Consider the following 20,162-nt stretch of genomic DNA (forward strand, 5'->3'; position numbering starts at 1 on the left):
CATCCAAATTAGGAAATTAAGTCCCTTCTTTTATATGTTTTTCTTAATAATAGTACTACCTGCCTCATCCTATTTTATTATTGCCTTTTATTCATTGAAGTGATGGCCATTTTCCCCTGTTGAACTTTGTTTTCTTTTTTGTTGTGTGTGAGGAAGAAGTACTCAGGGTAGAACCCAGGGACACTTCACCACTGAGTTATACCTTTATTTTATTTATTTATGTTTATGTGGTACTGAGGATCAAACCCAGTGAATGCCTCACACATGCTAGGCAAGTGCTCTACCACTGAGCCACAACCCCAGTCTGCCTTAGTTTCTTGAGTTGCTGGGATTATAGGCTCACGCCACTGTGACCCAGCTATATCCTATTGAATTTTCAATGCTCTAAAGATTGTCCCAGTGACATGGGAGGCCAAGGAAGGAGAGTCACATGTTTGAGGCCAACCCGGGCACCTAAGTGAGACCCTGTCTCAAAATAAAAAAATATAAAGTGTTAGGAATTTAACTCAGTGGTAAAGTACCCCTTTGTTCAATCCTCAGTACTCTAAACACAACATAAAATTTGGTTGGTTGCATTCTTGAGGTGTCCCTTTACCTTGTTCCTTTATCTTCCATGTTTTCTGTTAACTTATTGTTAGATCTACAGGCTGGATGAAATTTTAGTTGCGTGGTTTTACTTTTTTCTTTTCTTTTTTTTTTTTTTTTGTAAGAATGCTCTGTCAACAGTGTATACACCCAATTGAATCATATCAGTTAACATGTTATCATAGTGTCAACTTATATTATTTGTTCATTGTGTTCCATATTGTCAGCCTGATGAGTCTGTTAGAAATTTCCTAAGTTTTCACCCTGATTCACCATTGGGGTAGATTCTTAAATTAGTATTAGTTATCTTCTTTTGGCTTCCCAGGAATCCATACCTGTTTTGTATGTAAGCAAAGTGGGGAAGATGTTAAAAGGTGCCTTTTGCCCTTGTGTGGAAAATTTTACCATGAAGAGTGTGTCCAGAAATACCCACCAACTGTAATGCAGAACAAGGGCTTTCGGTGCTCTCTCCACATCTGTATAACCTGCCATGCTGCTAATCCAGCCAGTGTTTCTGCATCTAAAGGTATGGGTTTCTTATGAGGACCAGTCTAATTGTAAGATCTCAGTCTGATTGGCAATGGATACTTTCAAATGCAATCTGAAACATATTTTTGACATCTCTGTAGCTTGTCACTTAGGTAGAGTTAGCATTTTATGTGAGAGAGAAGTGTAGAGGAGTAGATTAGTTACACGGTCACCATATTCTTCTGTAGAGCCTATGGACGTATGTGGTAGTTTTATCTATTTGGATTGAATGTGCGGTTTAGATCGAGAAAGCATTCTCCATTCAATAGTTACTGCATTCATTTGCATTTAACTGTCTTCTTTTCAATTTCTATAATTGCGTAGGTTGCATTTACGAGATAGATTTTAGTTGTTGAAGTATGTTAATGGATTTATTTCATCTGGAAGGGTTGGAGAGGGGTTCATTTACTTGGAAGACTAAATCACAGAGTACCCTTGCAATCATTGCTATCCTATCACTCTGTGCCCTTTATTTGTTTGAGACAGATTCCAGGATTCCTAGGAGTCAGGCAGTGGTTGGGTAGAACTTTCTTTGGTGAGGCAGACTTGTTTACAATTATGAGATCTGATGCCTTTTAGAGACTTATCACTGAGGGTCTGTCAGCTTTCATGTTAGATTGCATGTTTAGGATTCATTGTCTTAGTGGCCCTTACTTTGTTGTCTGACATTTTTTTCAATGGTAGCAAATAGGCTGAATAATTCATATTATTCTTAATATTTAATGTCTTTTTCTTTTGTTACTCCCTGGTTTTCCTGTTTAGGTCGTCTGATGCGCTGTGTCCGCTGCCCTGTGGCATACCATGCTAATGATTTTTGTTTGGCTGCTGGGTCAAAGATCCTTGCATCTAATAGTATCATCTGCCCTAATCACTTTACCCCTAGGCGGGGCTGTCGAAATCATGAGCATGTTAATGTCAGCTGGTGTTTTGTATGCTCAGAAGGTAAGATATGACTTTTTGCTATATGAGTACTCTAAAAAGGTATTCTGTGTTTTAATTGGAACAAAAATAATTTCCCTCACATTGCTGCTGAAGAAATATTAGGAGATAATGTCCCAAATTAATGATAATAGCAAAAATTTTAAAACTTGGTGTTGTTCTTAATAGGGAGAAATTTATTTTTTGTTTATTTATTTATTTTTAGTACTAGGAACTGAACCCAGAGGCACTTTACCACTGAGCTATATCCCCAGCCTTTTTTATTTTGAGACAGGATCTTGCTAAATTGCTTAGTGCCTTGCTAATTTGCTGAGACTGGCTTTGTATTAGTGATCCTCCTGCCTTAGCCTTCCTTGACACTGGGATCATAGGTGTGTGTCACCACACCCCCTTCGTTTTTATTTTTGAATCAGGGTATCCCTAAATTGCTGAGGTTGATCTCAAACTTCCGATCTTCTTTTCTTAGCCTTCCCAGATGTTGGGATTGCAGGTGTGCGCCACTGTGCTTGGCTTGAAAGTTTTTATTTTTCAGTTTGAATAATGTGTGTTTTTGTTAAAGTGATAAAGCAGTACAGAAAAGAATAAGGGGATCACCCCATTTCCTATCTTGAGGGGAAAAATACCAACATTGCTTACTACTGAGTGATAATTGCTTTAGATATTTCTACATACCAACAGAAAGGAGAATAGATATTTTGACAGAAAAAATTCAAGTTAATGGTATCATATAATAATTTTTTAAAGTCAATTTCACTTGAATTTAAGAAAATACAATAGTGAAGGAATTTATGAACTTCAGGTAAATATGTTCTTATTATAAATGGTTATTCTCAAAAGATTTGTAAGGTGAAGATAAAATAAGTATTTTAATTCTGGACACCCACCACACACACACACACACACACACACACACACACACACACACCAATTTATAAATAGTTCTTTTTTAGAGAGTCTGTATTAGTAACTCTTACATAATTTCTTTCCTGTTTATTTCATTTCCATCCTTTGTCACCTGATTTTTGCTATTTATATTAAGATTTTTTAAAACTTACGACTAGTATGTTAACTGGTGTTTATAGGTCTCAATTTCATATTTTGATATTTGTGTTGGTTGCCTGAACTCCTAAAAGGAGCCTTCAAGAACATAGGGTCTGCTTGAGACATCATTTACCTGTACTTCTAGGGACGGATATCTTGGGTTATTATAGAACACAAGATTTGGAGATTTTTGTAGACATTGCTCCACTATCTCTGGATGTAGAGGGTGGCATCAGTTCTCTTATCTAGTTTTTTCATTCATTATCAAGTTGTCTGAATTTTGTTGATTAGTTAAAAAAAAAAAACAAAAAAACAAAAACAACAACAAAAAATGCCCGAAATACAATTTCCCTGACTTTACTTTTTGAGTATCTATGTTTTGACTATGAAAACTTGGCTGCTTAGGAACATTCTGAGAGACCGATTTTAAAATGGTTCAACAGAAGCAGCAGAATGAACTGTGTACTTGGAATCAAAAAACCAAAGTTTGAATTCTGGCTTGTCTCATTTGGGCATGTTGCTTTACTAAGACTTAGAATTTCTAAGCCTTGATTTCCTATTTGTTAAACACAGTCTCCATTCTTTATCACATGGTCATTATTGTAATAGTATAGATTAAATGAAAATGATTAAAGCCCTTGGACAATGAGAAAATAAGTTTAAATTATCCCTGGTCTTATTTTTAACTTTTTGCTAGTTTGTAGGAATGACTTCTTTCCCAATTTGCCTTTTGTGTTTGATTTTTTTCTAAAAATTTTCTTCATTGCTACTTTACCTGCTTTTTCCCACGATCACCACCCCAAGAAACAATACTTCCTTTTCTCTTTCTTAAGATATCACTAAGCTCTGTAGCATCACATGATATGCCCTCTAACCAAAGAACTAGAGTCTAATTATTTGTGGATTTCCAAAGAATTCCTTTGGATCTGTTGAAGATATTACATCCCTTTTGAGAAATTTAGTTATACTAAATAGTGTTAAGGCTCCCCTTCCTCCAAATAATTATGTGACTGCTTTATGCCATCTGGGCATTTTTCTTCTTTCCCCCTTCCCCAACCCCCTTCTCCCCTCTTTTTCTGTCCTTGAGATTTATGTAACATGATAAATAGTTTAGGGAAAAAGTAACCTAGTTTAGGAAAGAGTTGCATCAGATTAGTCATTTGTATTCTCAAAACTGTGGTACTAATGTGGAATAAAGTAGTGTTCAGTATGGTTGTATTAGTAGGAAATGAAATTTTGGTGTAGTGTGTTTTTTTAAAATACTTTCAGCTGCCATGATAATTGTATATTTATTGGTTAAATTTGGTATTTTGGTCCATACATGTGTATACATTGTGGAAATGCAGGAATATCTTAACATAAAATGTCAACTGCACTGATTTTTTTTTTAAAGATGTATTAACTTTGTGATAGTTGTGTGTAAAATTTTATGGTATCCTACATCCTTTTTTGTTTGACTAATAACCTATTCCTTGTAAATATACTGGTTATGAAATTGGCTTCTGATGATATTCTCATGAATGCTGAATTCTGTCATTTTACCACCTGTTTCTTTTAAAGTGCAGGATGGGATGAAATTCATGAGATTAGTTTCGGATCCAGTAATGGGTACTCATAATGATAACTAAGTCTCCAGGAAACTTATGAAGCTGTAGCACCAGGTCTAAAGTGTTGTCAGTCCATAATAATACCAAGATTGCTACTTGCCTTTGTTATTTCATTTTACATTTGCATAGATAATGTAAAATCAGCGTCAGGTGAAATTGCTGGCATGTTGATATAATCACAATTGATGACGCTAAACCATGCAAGTAAGCACTTGATGTATTCTGTATCACCGTGTACTTGTAGTAAAGTTGTGGCACTTTTACATAAGATTTCCTTGATAATTAAGTAAATTCTTAAATTTTTATTAAATCTTGAACCTAAAACGAACATCGATTTAACTGTTCTGTGTGATGGGATGGGAAGTACACATGAGTGGTTCTGAGGCATATTGGTGGTTGTCTTGAGATGAAGCACTTATACTTCAGTTTCAAGCTTACTTATCTTTTTGTGGAGAGAGGACAATGGGGATTGAATGTAGGACCCCTTTGTCACTGAACTACATACATAACCCTTTTTCTTCTTTATTTTGAGACAGGGTCTAAGTTGCTTAGGGCCTCACCAAATTTCTGAGGCTATCCTCAAACTTGCCATCCTCCTGCCTTTAGCTCCCAGTTGCTGGGATTACAGGCATGTGGTACTGCATTCAGCTTAATTATGTTTATTACTTCTGAATTACCATTTTTAGTTTTAAGAGTTTCTGACAAAACTATCATCTATATCCTTGAATGTCCTAGTACTTGCTCATGAGATCATTGTGATACTAAAAAATATAATACTTTAGTAATATGTACTGAAATAGGTCAGTACAAATTCGTCTCATTCTAACTATGCTTGTTTTCTCTCTTTAAAATTTTACTAAAAACTTAATTTTGCAAAACTTTCTTATACAATTTCTTGCCATGCTAACTTTTTCATTTAGAAGATATGTATGTATGACTTAACGAACGTTTTTCATATAACCAATACATGCTGTTAAAAGGCACATATAAGTAGAACATCCATTCATATTATAAGATAGATTGATGAATTTTAATGTAATAGCAACAAGTTGGTTAACATGCTTTCAGATTCCAAATAGCCACTAGCAAAACTCCATGGAGTTTTAATGTAGTATCAAGGAAGCAGGGCTGGGGTTGTGGCTCAGTGGTAGAGCACTTACCTGTTATGTCTGAGGCACTGGGTTTGATACTCAGCACCATATATAAATAAATGAATAAAATAAAGGTCCATCAACATTTATATTATAAAACATAGAAACAGTATCCACAACTGTTGAATGGAATCTGTTTGGACAGTAAAATACTCTATTTCAACTATATATCTCTTAGAGACCACTTTTTCTTAATGTATGTCAGCCAAACAATATATGCAACACAGTGCCATTAAATATATGCAAAAATATAAAATAATGCTTTTTCTCAGTATTTTTAATTTCAGAAGAATGTTTTTATTTAAATGTTTCTATGATATAATGGGTTTGTTTTAAAATAAGCTAAGTATTGAAAATGTTTCTTAATTTCTGCTTGGCAAATATCTATATCTATCTGTCTGTCTGTCGTGTGTGTGTGTGTGTGTGTGTTCATCATCTCTCACATAAACGAAATATCTTGACCTCCTCTACAATTTTCAATAGTATGATATGACCTGAGGCCCAAAAGCATGAGAAATAATGATCCTGCTGTTACAAATGAGGGACTGAATAGTGTCAACACTCCCCGACACCCCCACCCCTTATGCAAAGGAAGGAACTGAGGGAGAGATGGTTATCCAGAGTGTTAGAATAATAATATGGTAAAATTCAAAACTAAAAGGAATTAGACCTTTGAATTAAGCAATGCTTAAACTTCATTTTCTCTCTTGCCCTCTTTCATTAAATATCATTTTTTCCATCTTTTGTTTTCTTTTGATGGCTCATATAGTTTTTTCCTATTCTGTCTCTGTCATTCCTGTTCATCTCTTTCACTGCTACTAGATATACCTGACCTTAAATCCATCTGTTCACAGTCATCCTATTGATTTCCTCCTTCAGGTTCTCCTTTAGCTCATCCTATTTTGTCCAAAACTGATGTGCTTTCTAGCATTTTACCTAAACTCTACTGTTGGCCATTATTCTTTATTTTTTCTTCTCTTCAGATTTCTTTTCATGTTATTTCCTGGAAGCCCTGGTTCAAATTCCATTTTGTTGATGAACTATCTGTAGTATGTCATGATTGTCAAGTTATGTTAAAAGATTTCTTTCCTAAATACCATGTTAAACAAACGACTGTCAACCAAATGGTTGCTCAGCAGGTAATCAAACTTTAAAGTGCTGTAGGAGGTATTCTGTCAGTGGTTCAATTTCATTTATGATTCTATGTCACTCTTAATGTCCTATGCTAGAATTATTTGACTCATCCACAAAATGCACAAAAATAACTAAGTGTGTATGCTTCAGGCTGTTTACTTATTTTTCAGAAGTATTTTTTAGCAGCATACTTTGCAAATGAGCTCTTAACTCTGAATCTGACCAGCAGTATAAAGTGCAGATAAAAGGGGAGCTTTGCTATATGAAACAGGAGTCAAGCTGCAAATATACATCCCTTCCCCCACAAATTTAAAAAAAAAAAAAAGTTTTATTTGAACACTGTGATCTAGATAATTTGAAGAAACAAAAAAGTTAGCATGGCAAGAAATTATATAAGAAAAGTGTTGCAAAATTGAGTTTTTAGTAAGACTTTAAAGAGAAAATTTTAAAGCACTGGTAGAAAAAGATGAATTTGGTATATTGCTTGCCAAGGCTTTATCCCTTACTAACTCTTCAGGCTGAAACTTAAAGAGTTTTATCTGGCATAAGGTAAATATTATAATTGTTGTATTCCTTAAATAAGTGTACATGGTCTAAGTGTACATGATTCAGTGCTAGAGCAGTCACCTACCATGCCTGAGGCCCTGAGTTCATCCACAGCATTACCCCCACCCCAATAATCTCCCTTACCTGAAATACGTAATTTGTAATTCTCAAGCATGGGGATTTCAGAATTATATATGTAAATTATGGGTCATTTTTTGAGTACATATTCTTTAAGAAGTAAATAAATATTGTTTTACGCACGCACACACACACGCTTACACACTTACACACTCACACACTTAGCATAGTGTGGAGGGGTAAAACAAATTGAGGCAGTAAACCACCGTAGTACCTATGGTTTATTGTCACCAACGTCACAGATATTACAGTTGCAGATGTCTGAAATTACAGAGTATAATCCTTACTATTTCACAATCTTATTTATATATTTTAAAAATGTATGTATCTCTTTATTTTTTGATAGTTACATTTTAATACAATTTTAAAATCTTATATATTAAAGTTTATACCTTTATAAATAGTATTCTTTCAAGGACCCAAGGTGTCACAAGTGCCAAACATCCTACTTTGGGTAGAGATTTATATAGAGAGATAAGGGCATCATCATGTGTGGTGTCTTGTTTGTTTGTTCTTTCCTTTTCTTTTTTGGCAACAAAGCAAAATGTACAACTACATTGGCTAAAATTACAAAATTTTGAAAAGATTAGAGCTTACCATATAGAGATACTACTTATCTGTCACACAGTGTTAGGTGATTTATTAGCTGTTTTAGTTCTCAAACGTGGTTTTTGTTCATTGTAGAAAACACCTTGCCATTAAGGAAATTATAGCTCACTAAAGAAAGTGAATTCCCCTTGGGGCTGGGGTTGTGGCTTAGTGCTAGAGTACTTGCCTAGCTTGTGTGAGGCAGTGGGTTTGATCCTCAGCACCACATAATAAAAAATGAATAATAAGTTAATAAAATAAAGGTATTGTGTTCATTTATATCTCTCTTTAGATAAATATGTGTGTGTGTATATGTGTGTGTGTTTTAAGTGAATTTTAAATTGAATTCTCCAAGGTCATGTGGTCTTACAGCTAGAAGTCCAGCCCCCTTAAACTAGTGTTTTTTACTACATTGTAATCATTGTGTGTGATAGGTATTTTCTTAATTTGATGTATTGTCTTCTACAGAGGGCAAGGATATGTATAGCTACACATGACTTTTATGTTTACTCTTTACCTCATGGCCTTCACCTAATTTTGCCAATAAGATCTCACGTTTATTATCTATTAACCTCACAAACTTTGGTATGAGGGGAGTTCAGGAATATTAGAATGGGAATGTTCTTGTAGAAAAGTATTTCTGGCTCATTTATTAAATTATTAAGCCATTTACTAGGTTGATAAATAATTACTTAGGAGCTAAGCAAAAACTGTTTAAGCTGCATATTTCCATTCAGTCTTGAGGATGAATGCCAGGGTTTTTTTTTGTTTGTTTGTTTTTTGTTTTTCTTTCTCCTACAGGAGGCAGCCTTCTGTGCTGTGATTCTTGCCCTGCTGCTTTTCATCGTGAATGCCTGAACATTGATATTCCTGAAGGAAATTGGTATTGCAATGACTGTAAGGCAGGCAAAAAGCCACACTATAGGGAGATTGTATGGGTAAAAGTTGGACGATACAGGTGAGTAATTATGAAGGATAATGACACTTATTGGGTTTGTTTTGCTTTCTTTTACTAATCTGTTTCTTGGGATTGTTCAGATATATTACTTTTATTAAAAAGTTATTTTTCTGATAAGGCACAACCCCTCCCCCCAATTTTTCTTTCTAAGAAAAGAAAGTTAACTCTTATGATATACAGTTATAGGACTAATAATATATGCACTCTATAGAAAATTCACTAACGAAAACATAGGTATAATCTCACAAACAGGAAGTTAATATTTTAGTATATTTGTTTGCAGACATCCATACACAGCAGTGCTCCTTACCACCAAGTAATTGTCCTTTTATTTTATACCTGGATTTGCATTTTGCCTTTTCTTTTTAAAATTGTTTTTATTGAATTTGGAATGCATAGAATATAACATGAATGATTTAAAAATATAATGGAAGGGCACAGTAGAATGTACTTTATGTCAAAAACTTTTATTAAAAAAAAAAACAAAAGGAACACTTATATCTTTTCCTACTTAAACAATAAAGAATTTGAGGTTTTTATTTCTTTGTTATATAGATTTGATATGTGTATAATGCTTTGTTTTGCATGTTGTAGTTTGTTATATAAAGGATCTCCTTCTCCACCTCTGCCAATTCTGGGGATTAAACCAGGGGTGCTCCACCACTGAGGTTGGGCCCACTGCCCGCCCCACTTCTCACCCCTTTTTATTTTGTATTGAAACAGAGGTTGGCCTCAAGCTTGTGATCTTCCTGCCTCAAGTCTCCTGAGTAGTTGGAATTACAGGCATTCACCACTGTACTAGGCTAAAAGAATTATTGTTGATGTATTTTCCTTCAGTTTTCTTTATTTTTTCATTTTACGCCCCTGAGATTTACTGTAGTTAGGATAATACTACAGTTTACTCATAATTCACTGTTCTACTGTACTTATTTTGATGATATTTCTTGATTTCCATGTACTAGGGCTTCTTGGGAGCATTCTCTGTATTAAATAGCTTGGTAGCTATTTTTAAATAGCTTTCTAGCTTTAACAGCTAATGCCAAATTGTCTCCCTAAAGTGGGAGTATTCATTTACATGTAAGGCTCCTTCCCCCCTTTTTTGTGTCATTTTTCGGTACTCCTGTTAATTATTGAAAATTACCTTTTTAAAGGTCATATTGTATTTGACAATTGTTATCATTCCTTGACTACTGTTGTCAGTCCCTTAAGCATTCAGATTTTTTTCCTGTTTTTCATTCTTACACCTAATTCTTCAGTGAACATTATAGTCATAGACATTTGTTTGTATCTCTGTTTTCTTTAATAAATTCCTTCAAGTCAAATAACTTGGTTCTAAGGAAGTGTAAGTATATGCGTCGTAAGCAGTTATATTCAGCCTTCTAGCACATAGTACTTGTTTGTGTTCTAGTGATTTTGAAAGATTGCCTGGTGTTTGGACTTTAATATTGCCAGGCAGACATTCCTGTTTCTTATTCCTGTCTTAAGCAGATGTTTTGTTTTGTTTTTCATATTATTTGCAACATTTCTTCCCTTGTTTTTACCTTTCCCAGATGGTGGCCAGCTGAGATCTGCCATCCTCGAGCTGTTCCTTCCAATATTGATAAGATGAGACATGATGTGGGCGAGTTCCCTGTCCTCTTCTTTGGGTCCAATGATTATTTATGGACTCATCAAGCCCGAGTCTTTCCTTACATGGAGGGGGATGTGAGCAGCAAGGATAAGATGGGCAAAGGAGTGGATGGAACATATAAAAAAGGTAACTATCCTTTTTATTTCTCAGGCCAACATCGACCTCTGTTGCCCGAGTGTCTGCTCATCTTAAAATTCATGAAACCCTCCTTTTGACAGCTTTCTGTTGACCTCTGGGACTTTATGTGGCTGTAGCTATAGGATTTGGTAGGGAAGTTTAACCCACATAACTCATTTTAACTAAACTTTACTTTACTGTAGTTACTCAAGAAAGATTGTTTTGTCTTACCAGTTCTGTTTTCTCAACATCTCATCAAGAAATGAAGTTCAGGTATATTTTATAGAACAAACACTTCAATTTGCTTGGCAAAAACTTAGATCTCAAGCAAAACTACATTTCCTCCAAGGGGTTTTGTTTTTGTTTCTTTTTCCTTTTTAGCTTTTTGAAAAGAAATAATATTTCATGAAAATTGTAAAAGAAATTAAAATTATAGAGCAATTCAATTTTTGTAAAGTGGCCTAAATTGATGACAGTGGGACAGTTGGGGCTAAAAGGTGTCCCTTGATATTAGCACTACTAGTTTTACTACTTATCAGGTGGTTAAGTCAACTGTGAGTGTTGGCATTCTCTTATGATATGAAGGAAAAATGTTGCTCTCATTACTCAGTGGGATGATAAAAGTAAACCTGTAGTGCACATAGTTGGGACCACATCCGTGGCTAGCTGTCCTTTGAAAGACCATATATCTCTTGCTGTTTGAATATTAAATTTGAAGATTTTGTCTGCAATTTGAGATGAATATGGATATAAGTGTGTAAACGAAACTCCCTCGAGGGATTCAACACGATTCTAAGCAGATGAAATATCATGGATAGTGAATGGGTGTAATGTCTACAGAGAGTAAGTTTAACGAAGATTCTGTTTGCCCCATGTTATTTCAGTGGTTCCTCACCGGTCTGCTATGTTATTTCTTTGCTGAGCCATGGGCTATCAGTATTAATTACTAATGCAGTAAGTTATTAGTACTAAAACTAATAGGAGCTTAGGTCTTGAGTCTTGTAATCTCAGATGAACAGTAACCATGTGACCAACATCTTGGCCTGCACAATACTGTCCTCCAGGGTATGGAGAAGGTAGAATGTAAGGAAGGCTGAGTTTGAGCCTGCTGTAGTTTTGAGATGTTGCTGTTTCTTTGCCCATACCAGAGGCTGGCTAAGTGTCTCTGTCTTCTAGTAATATATCTTTTTGGGGGAATCTGATGTAGATATGAGCAGTCAAACTGCTGTTCAGCAACCATTGTAGTGTGTGCTCAATTTATGCCTGATAGGTTGAGCAAAAGAAGGCGTGGCTAAGACTGGGTATTGAAGTTTTGAAGCCATGCATGATGGCTACTTTCCTAAGTGATACTTCAAAGACTGACTGAATGAATGAATGGATGATGATGATAATGGTTACCATTTATTGTTTGGTAGGCTTTGTCAGGTATTTACCTTTGGTTTTTGGTCCCGTGGCAGCCCTGCAAAGTAGATTCTGTCCTGATTTTGCATATTTTGGAAACTGAGGAGACGTGAATGTTATATTATTTGCCTGAGCTCCCGGTGTCAGTAAGTAGTAGAAGAGTCTAACACTAGCAATTGGGCTCCAGAATCTAAATCCCTACTCTGACTGTGAGTTAGGAAGGGTCCTTAAATGTTGTGTGTAGAAAACAACATGTGAAAGCGCACATTGAATTTACCATGTTTGATTAACATCCTCTGAGTATTTGGTATAGTTTAAGCACAGGATTGAGAGAGCAATGGACTGGCTGCCTTAAAAGAGAATTAAGTTACATGGTGAGAAAGTTTTAAAAACTTCAGCTTCTGATAAGAGTATGAAACCAAAGGGATAGGACTGGGGCTGTAGCTCAGTGGCAGAGCACTCGCCTAGCATGTGTGAGACACTGGGTTCGATCCTTAGTGCTACACAAAAATAAACAAATAAAATAAAGGCATTTTATCCATCTACAACTACAAATTTTTTTTTTTTTTTAAAGGTGAGTGTACACAGCTAGAAATGTCAGTGAGATTGCTGTTTTTAGTAGTTCTAGACAGAATAGATGAGACTATAATGGAATTGTTCATAGGATGGAGTGGATGGATGAGGGATACTGGGTAGACATTGATATATACAAGGCAGGACGTGTTAATAATAAAATGTGGAAGGATGAATTTTAGGACAGTTCACAGATATCATGTAAATGGTGACAGGGAAGAAGGCATGAGTCAAAGAGGATTTGTTTTTTAAAGAATTGACACAAGGAAAGCTATAGGGAGCATGGTGGGAAGAGTTGGAATTCTTGGAATTTTTCTGTATGAGGAATAATGAATCAAAAAAATTTTAATAATGGAGAAGAATGAGAATCTCAGTATTTTGTTGGGGTTTTCAGATACTTCGACCTTTTAAACATTTATAAGGAAAGGACTTAAATGTAGTTTTGTCTATCATTAGAGTTCATAATGGCTATTTATAGAATCAGTATTAGAAGAGTAGAATGGGGCTAGGTGTGGTTTCACACACTTGTAATCCCATTTGCTTTGGAGGCTCAGTGGTAATATGCTTGCCTAGCATGCATGAGACCCTGGGTTCAATTCCCAATGTTACAAAAGAAATAACAAGAAAAGTACGACAGGTATTCTAGAGATGAGAAGAACTTCAACTTTAAATTCCTTTCAGAGGATATGGAGCACATTATCTATAGATTGGAGGAAATAGTATGTTTCTAAAAGCTGGAGACTGAGGACTAAATAAAGAATTAGGCTTACACAGTGACTCTGCTGAGCACATAAAGTTTATTTGTTTTAAGATGTTGTCTGTGGACTTTTTCACATCGTTCAGCTATAATTTGTTTTTTTTTCCTCTGACAGTGGTATTGTGTATTTTGCCATTTAGTTACGGATTTTGTTTTGTCCTAATGCCATGTCTCAATACCTCAGGGACTATATAACCTATTTGGAAATAGTTGTGATATATATTCTTGGTTTTCCATATATATATAGTGTTGATTGCATTTTGTATAAAATACAGATTTTTCCAGTTAATAGGGAGCAAAAGCAAAATAACCACCACCCAGATGTTGTTAAGTGACTTGTGCTATGTGTTTTCTCAGCTCTTCAGGAAGCTGCAGCAAGGTTTGAAGAGTTAAAAGCCCAAAAAGAGCTAAGACAGCTGCAGGAAGATCGAAAGAATGACAAGAAACCACCACCTTATAAACACATAAAGGTGAGAAAGAAATCCTGGGAGACCAACTCTAGGAGACTCACTGTATGGCTTGCTTTTTTCCCACCTCCTTATGCTAAGAATCGACAGCATAAGCATAGTTGTTACGAAGCAGAGGTAGATTAAAAGAAGGAAAAAGTACCAGAGTATCATTTCTAACTCAGTGAATACACTTTAAAAAATCAACTGTTCATTGAAGCAATCTTTCTTTTTGCTACTTTGGAAATTCTCATAAGTAAGTGGAATAGATTGTATTCACATCTTCCTGTTTGAAGAGACCAAAGAGCTATGATGTGATAAAGCATCCTGATATTGTATGCATAATACTCATGGTAAGTTTTCCTAGTAATGACTGATCTGAAGACATTTTAGAGGACCAACATGACTAGGAAATGGTAAGGAGAATTATTATTAAGTATTTCTAACCCTCAATCTACCTGATAAAGTAGCTGTTGCTATCCATGTTCAGAGAACCTTTTGTATTGTTTAACATTTGAAGTTATTTATATGCATAATTAAAAGACATAACAATAACTGTGAAGTAGAAATTTTAGTATTTGTGCTAGGTGCAATGGTGTATACCTGTAATCCCAGTAGCTCAGAAGACTGAGACTGGAGGATCACAAATTCACAGCCAGTCTCAGCAGCTTATCAAGGCCCTTACCCACTTAGGGAGTCCCTGTCTCAAGCTAAAATATTAAAAGGGCTCGGGATACGGCTTAGTGTTAAAGTGCCTCTGGGTTCAATCCTCACTACCAAAAAAACTATTTTAGTATTTCTAATACCTATTTACAAATCTCCACCGGTGGGGTGGGGTGGAATTGGGGATTGAACTCAGGGGCGCTGACTGCTGAGCCCCATCCCCAGAGCTATTTTGTATTTTATTTAGAGACAGGTTCTCACTGATTTGCTTAATTAGCACTTTGATTTTGCTGAGGCTGGCTTTGAACTCACAATCCTCCTGCCTCAGCCTCCATAGTCTGTGGGATTACAGGTATGCATCCCCACACCCGGCTATTTACATATCTCTTTTATCAGATAAGTTCTTTTAAATATTTACACCTCATAAAACATGAAAGGATGCTTTTTTAACCATATTAGCAAAATGAGTTCACCACCTAGGATGTTTATTTCTGAATGAGAATCCTATTTATTTTTTGTCCTTAAAAAAAGTATTATTCACGTCTTGTCTTTTCTTACTTTTTCTTTTAAGTTTCCAAGGTATGGTAATCTCAGATTTTACTTTTGTATCATCATCTCTTTAGAGTTCAAATATGTTTCAGTATGTCCCAAATATTTTGTGGGACTTAAGAAACTATTTATTGTTTATCCAAAATTCAGATTTAACTTAATGTCCTGGATTTTTATTTGCTAAATCTGGCAACCCTATCCTAGTGGGTTACAGAGATGGCATTTCCTTTTTTTTTTTTTTTTTTTAAATATAATTCTTGAAAGAAGATGTAGTACTTTGGGAATGCTGTAAGAAAACTAAAGTGTGAGGGCATAGCTCAGTGGCAGAACTTTGGAGTAGTATGTGTGAGTCCCTGGGTTCAATCCCTGCCATCATAGAAAAAAGAAAGAAAAAGAGAAGAGATAAGAAAACTAAATTGTGACTCTTATTTCATTATTTTTATGTGTATCATTATTTTTCCATAGTCTTGCTACTTATTTTAAATCCCACTATCATATGTAATTATAATCCATCAATTTAAAAAGTAGGATAAAAGGTATGATGGTCCTACAATGGTATTAACAAGATAGGATGAGTTGCATCCTTTTCAAGTAAGTAAATTGTTTTCATTTTAGCAAAATGAATAGTTTCATTTTGATCTTTGAAGGATATAAGATGGAATAAAAATCATAAAATATCAGTCCTAGCAGATAATTAAAACTATGTAAGGAAAAGAAACTCAAAGCTTATAAATATCTGATAAAGGATCCTGGCAATATATCAAGAGTTCAGTAGAATCACTATATGTGAAAAAGTAACACCAAAGTGTAGTTAGGTAGAGGAAAAGAAAAGTAATTTGGTAATCCTGTTCATACAGTCCTAGGGGTCAAGATAACATTAAGGTAGGCCTTTCAGAGTAGCACATCTACTGTATTGAACCCTGGGTATTGAGAAAGCAGCTTCCTGTGAGTGATCCCATCCCAGAATTTAGAGACCAATTCCTTCTCTGTACTCTTTAAAATTTAAACCGACATATTTTCAGCAAACTAGAGCAGGTGTTAGCAAATTCCTATATAGGTCATATCTGATCTACTGGCTGTGTATTATTTAATACCAATGAGCTCACCGTGATTTTTAAACATTTTGTAATGGTTGAAGGAAAAATAAAGATAATATTTCATGACACACAGGATTATATTTAGCTTTCAGTGTCTGTGAATAAAGTTTTATTGGATCACAGCTATCCTTGTTCATTTCTACATCATCTGTGGCTGTTTTTGTACTATCACTGAGAGAGTTAAGCTCTGTCAGAAACCTGTGACCTATTCACAATACCTGAAATATAAATATGTATGTGTAAATCTTTAAACGTGGTGGAGAGGCATGGGATAAAGATACCTTGAATTACAAGTAAATGTTCATATGCCCTATTTAAGACCTGTGGTCTTGGTTGGCTGACCTCGGGTCTGGCAAAGATATGTGTCCTTTTAAATTTTCGTAGAGAGACAGTTTGATAGGTTGTAATTTTTATAATATTGTAAAGAATAAGAGACCAAGTGCCAGCATTTTGCAATTTGGAGGATAGAGGTAGATTTTTAAGTAATAGGAACTATTATTTGCTTGCTTGCTGATTGACTTATATGGGGGAATGAACCCAGGGGTGCTTAACCATTGAGCTACTTCCCTAACAGTGTTTGTTTATTTATTTGTGTGTGTGTGTGTGTGTGTGAGAGAGAGAGAGAGACAGACAGACAGAGATAAACAGAATCTCACTAAGTTGCGTAGGGCTTCATTAGGTTGCTGAGGCTGGCTTTTGCTTATAGTACTCTTTGCCTCAGCCTCCCTAGTTGCTGGTATTACAGGCATGCACCACTACACGTAGCAACAATGACTTTATTTTGAGAACATTTAATTTCGGTCATTCTAGGGAAATACTCTACCACTGACCTATGTCCTCAGCCTGAGTCATAATTATTTTAGATTAACTGGAATTAGTAATTTAGAATCATTGATATTACAGACATTATAGAAGACATAAAGAAGGGAGAGAATTACAATATTTGCCTTGTTTAAGAAGTTGCTGGGCTGGATACTAATCTTATTCTCAAAATAGTATCATCAGCAAAGTAATGTATAAAACCAAACAATGCCTGAGTAGTCAGATTTTCTGTACGGGCTCTCTTTGAAGAGTCAGTTTGACTATAATACCAACTAGGGGAGTATTCTAGTGAACAAATCCATCTCATTTGAAATATCTGGGGGTTTTTCTCAGTATTGTTGCTGGTATCTGTAAAAACTCATGAATGGCTTTGATATTACAGCAGCTCTTTGACCTACATGTTTTCTCTCACCAGAGTTTAATGTACTCTACATGAACACATGAATAACAGTGCTATAGTCCTTTCAAAAGATTTCAAATTATAATAGTAAATATTAAACTATGTCTTCATATATAGGAAACCAGATTACTCAAAATGTTTTCATGCCAAATGTTTTGCATTTAAGAATAGTGGATTTTTTATGTAGTAGCTAAATGCAGTGTCCACATGCAATAGCAGAAATCTGGTTTCTGATTCATTTGGCTTATCAGCTTTGAAGTTGATTTTTATATGAATTTTTAAAAAAAATTTTTGTGAGAGTCACATTTTTATATATCAATTGATACTTTATATCAAGCTACTTAAATCTTGGTTGTTTAAAATTATATAATCAGGCACAGTGGTGCATGCCTGTCATCCCAGTCCCAGGGGCTAGGTAGGTTGAGGCAGGAGGATCACAAGTTCAAAGCCAGCTTCAGCAACTTAGTGAGACCCAGTCTCAAGGTAAAAAACAAAATGGGATAGGGATGTCGATCAGGGTTAAGTATCCCTGGGTTCAATCCCTGGTACCAAATAAGTATCAGTAAAATTATGTAAAATGTGGTATATATTTTCAAGGGAGAAGAACATTTCAATGTTCCCATTATCTACAACTATAATGTACCAATAAATATGAGAAAAAAGGAAATTTGCCGAATATAGGTTTCTTACTGTTTCATTTTCTCTTACTTGATAATACCATGTGCTTATTTTCCAGGTTAACCGTCCTATTGGCAGGGTACAGATCTTCACCGCGGACTTGTCAGAAATTCCTCGTTGTAACTGTAAAGCTACTGATGAGAACCCCTGTGGGATAGACTCTGAGTGCATCAACCGCATGCTACTCTATGAGTGTCACCCCACAGTATGTCCTGCCGGAGGGCGATGCCAAAATCAGTGCTTCAGCAAACGCCAATATCCAGAGGTTGAAATTTTCCGCACATTACAGAGGGGCTGGGGTCTTCGGACAAAAACAGATATTAAAAAGGTGAAGAAGTCTATTCTTAATTGCCAAATGTTTTTTCTTTTTGTTGCTTGATAAGATTAGTTGTTCTTTATGAATGTGAGAATTTTTATTATAAAGGAAAATAACAAAGGTTACAGTTTGAGGATTAACCTTATTAATTTATTGTGCGAACTCCTGGAGTTTAGAAGCTTGAATATAGAATATTATCTTAATCTTCTCTGAAGTTTTTTTGTCCCTCCCTTTTGGTTCTGGAAGTTGAACCCCAGAGCACTCACCCACTCAGTTATATCCCCAACCCTTGTTATTTTTATTGCGTCAGGATCTCACTAAGTTGCTGAGACTGGTGTCGAAATGTGATCCTTCTGCCTGAGCCTCCTGAGTTGCTGGGAGTTGCATGCACCACTGTACCCTGCTTAAAGTCCTCTGTTAATCATGTTCACTAGGTGGAAAAATGTGAGAGAAAAGAAGGAAATTCATAGGACCTTATGGCATTATTTGCTCTTTTGTGAAAATCCTAGAACCAGTATTTAAGTGAGAAAGGATAATGAGCACATGATGCAGAGATATTAATCACCTTTTTTTGTTGTTCTAAGTACTGGGGATTGAACTAAGGGTGCTTTACCACTGAGCTATGTCCGCAGCTCTTCTTATTTTTTATATAGAGACAGGGTCTCCCTAAGTTTATGTGGCTGGCCTCAAACTTACAATCCTTCTGCCCCAGCCTCCTGTGTTACTGAAATTGCAGGCATGTGTACCACACCTGGCTAATCAACTTTTAATAAAATAAAAAAATTTAGGTGGAAGGGGAAACAGTGGGTTCATAAAACATGAAGCCGAATCTGGACATGGTGACACATACCTGTAATCCCATTGGCTTGGGAGACTGAGACAGGAGGAAGTCGAGTTCAAAGCCAGCCTTAGCAATAGCGAGGCGCTAAGCAACTCAGTGAGATCCTGTCTCTAAATAAAATACAAAGTAGGGCTGGAGATGTAGCTCATGGTTGAGTTCCCCTGAGTTCAATCCCTAGTACCAAAAAAAAAAAAAAAAAAAAAAAAAAGAAGAAGCAGCAGATGATCTGGCCTTTTCCAATGAAAACGCAGTGATATCTTTAACTTGAAGCTTGGAGAGATCTGCAAGTTTCTTTTCTTATGGTATTGGGGATTGAACCCAGGGGAACTCTACCCCTCCCTGAGTTTTATCCCCAGCCCCTTTTATTATTTATATTAAGACAGGGTCTTGCTAAGTTGGCTGAGGCAGGTCTTGAACTTGGAATCCTCCTGCCTTGGCCTCCTGAGTCACTGGGATTACAGATGTACATCTCTGTGCCTGGCACGATTTGCAGTTTCCTAATAAACAGATAATATTATATAGGCTTGGTATTAAATAAAGTGTATTTGACATTTTAGGAAAGTAAGCCTTTTTCTGGTTATAGTTTCTTAATAGTTTTATTGATGTTTCTAGGAATGAGAGTGAATATGTTGGTCATTTCTCATATAATTGTTATGT

At 35.6% G+C, this 20,162-nt stretch overlaps 1 protein-coding gene across 17 annotated transcripts in view; it reads left to right on the top strand.

Annotated features, from left to right (window-relative positions):
* NSD1 (nuclear receptor binding SET domain protein 1) overlaps positions 1–20,162 on the top strand; it is a 153,142-nt gene that overhangs the window by 115,969 nt on the left and 17,011 nt on the right. For all 17 annotated transcript variants that reach the window (XM_079144620.1, XM_079144612.1, XM_079144622.1 and 14 more), the window contains 6 exons: positions 911–1,111; positions 1,876–2,055; positions 9,059–9,215; positions 10,766–10,971; positions 14,051–14,163; positions 18,407–18,676. In XM_079144620.1, coding sequence (XP_079000746.1) covers positions 911–1,111; positions 1,876–2,055; positions 9,059–9,215; positions 10,766–10,971; positions 14,051–14,163; positions 18,407–18,676 — 1,127 coding nt within the window. The remainder of the gene's footprint in view (positions 1–910; positions 1,112–1,875; positions 2,056–9,058; positions 9,216–10,765; positions 10,972–14,050; positions 14,164–18,406; positions 18,677–20,162) is intronic.

The sequence above is a fragment of the Sciurus vulgaris genome, assembly GCF_902686455.1.
Source record: "Sciurus vulgaris genome assembly, chromosome: 6".
Classification (NCBI taxonomy): domain Eukaryota; kingdom Metazoa; phylum Chordata; class Mammalia; order Rodentia; family Sciuridae; genus Sciurus; species Sciurus vulgaris.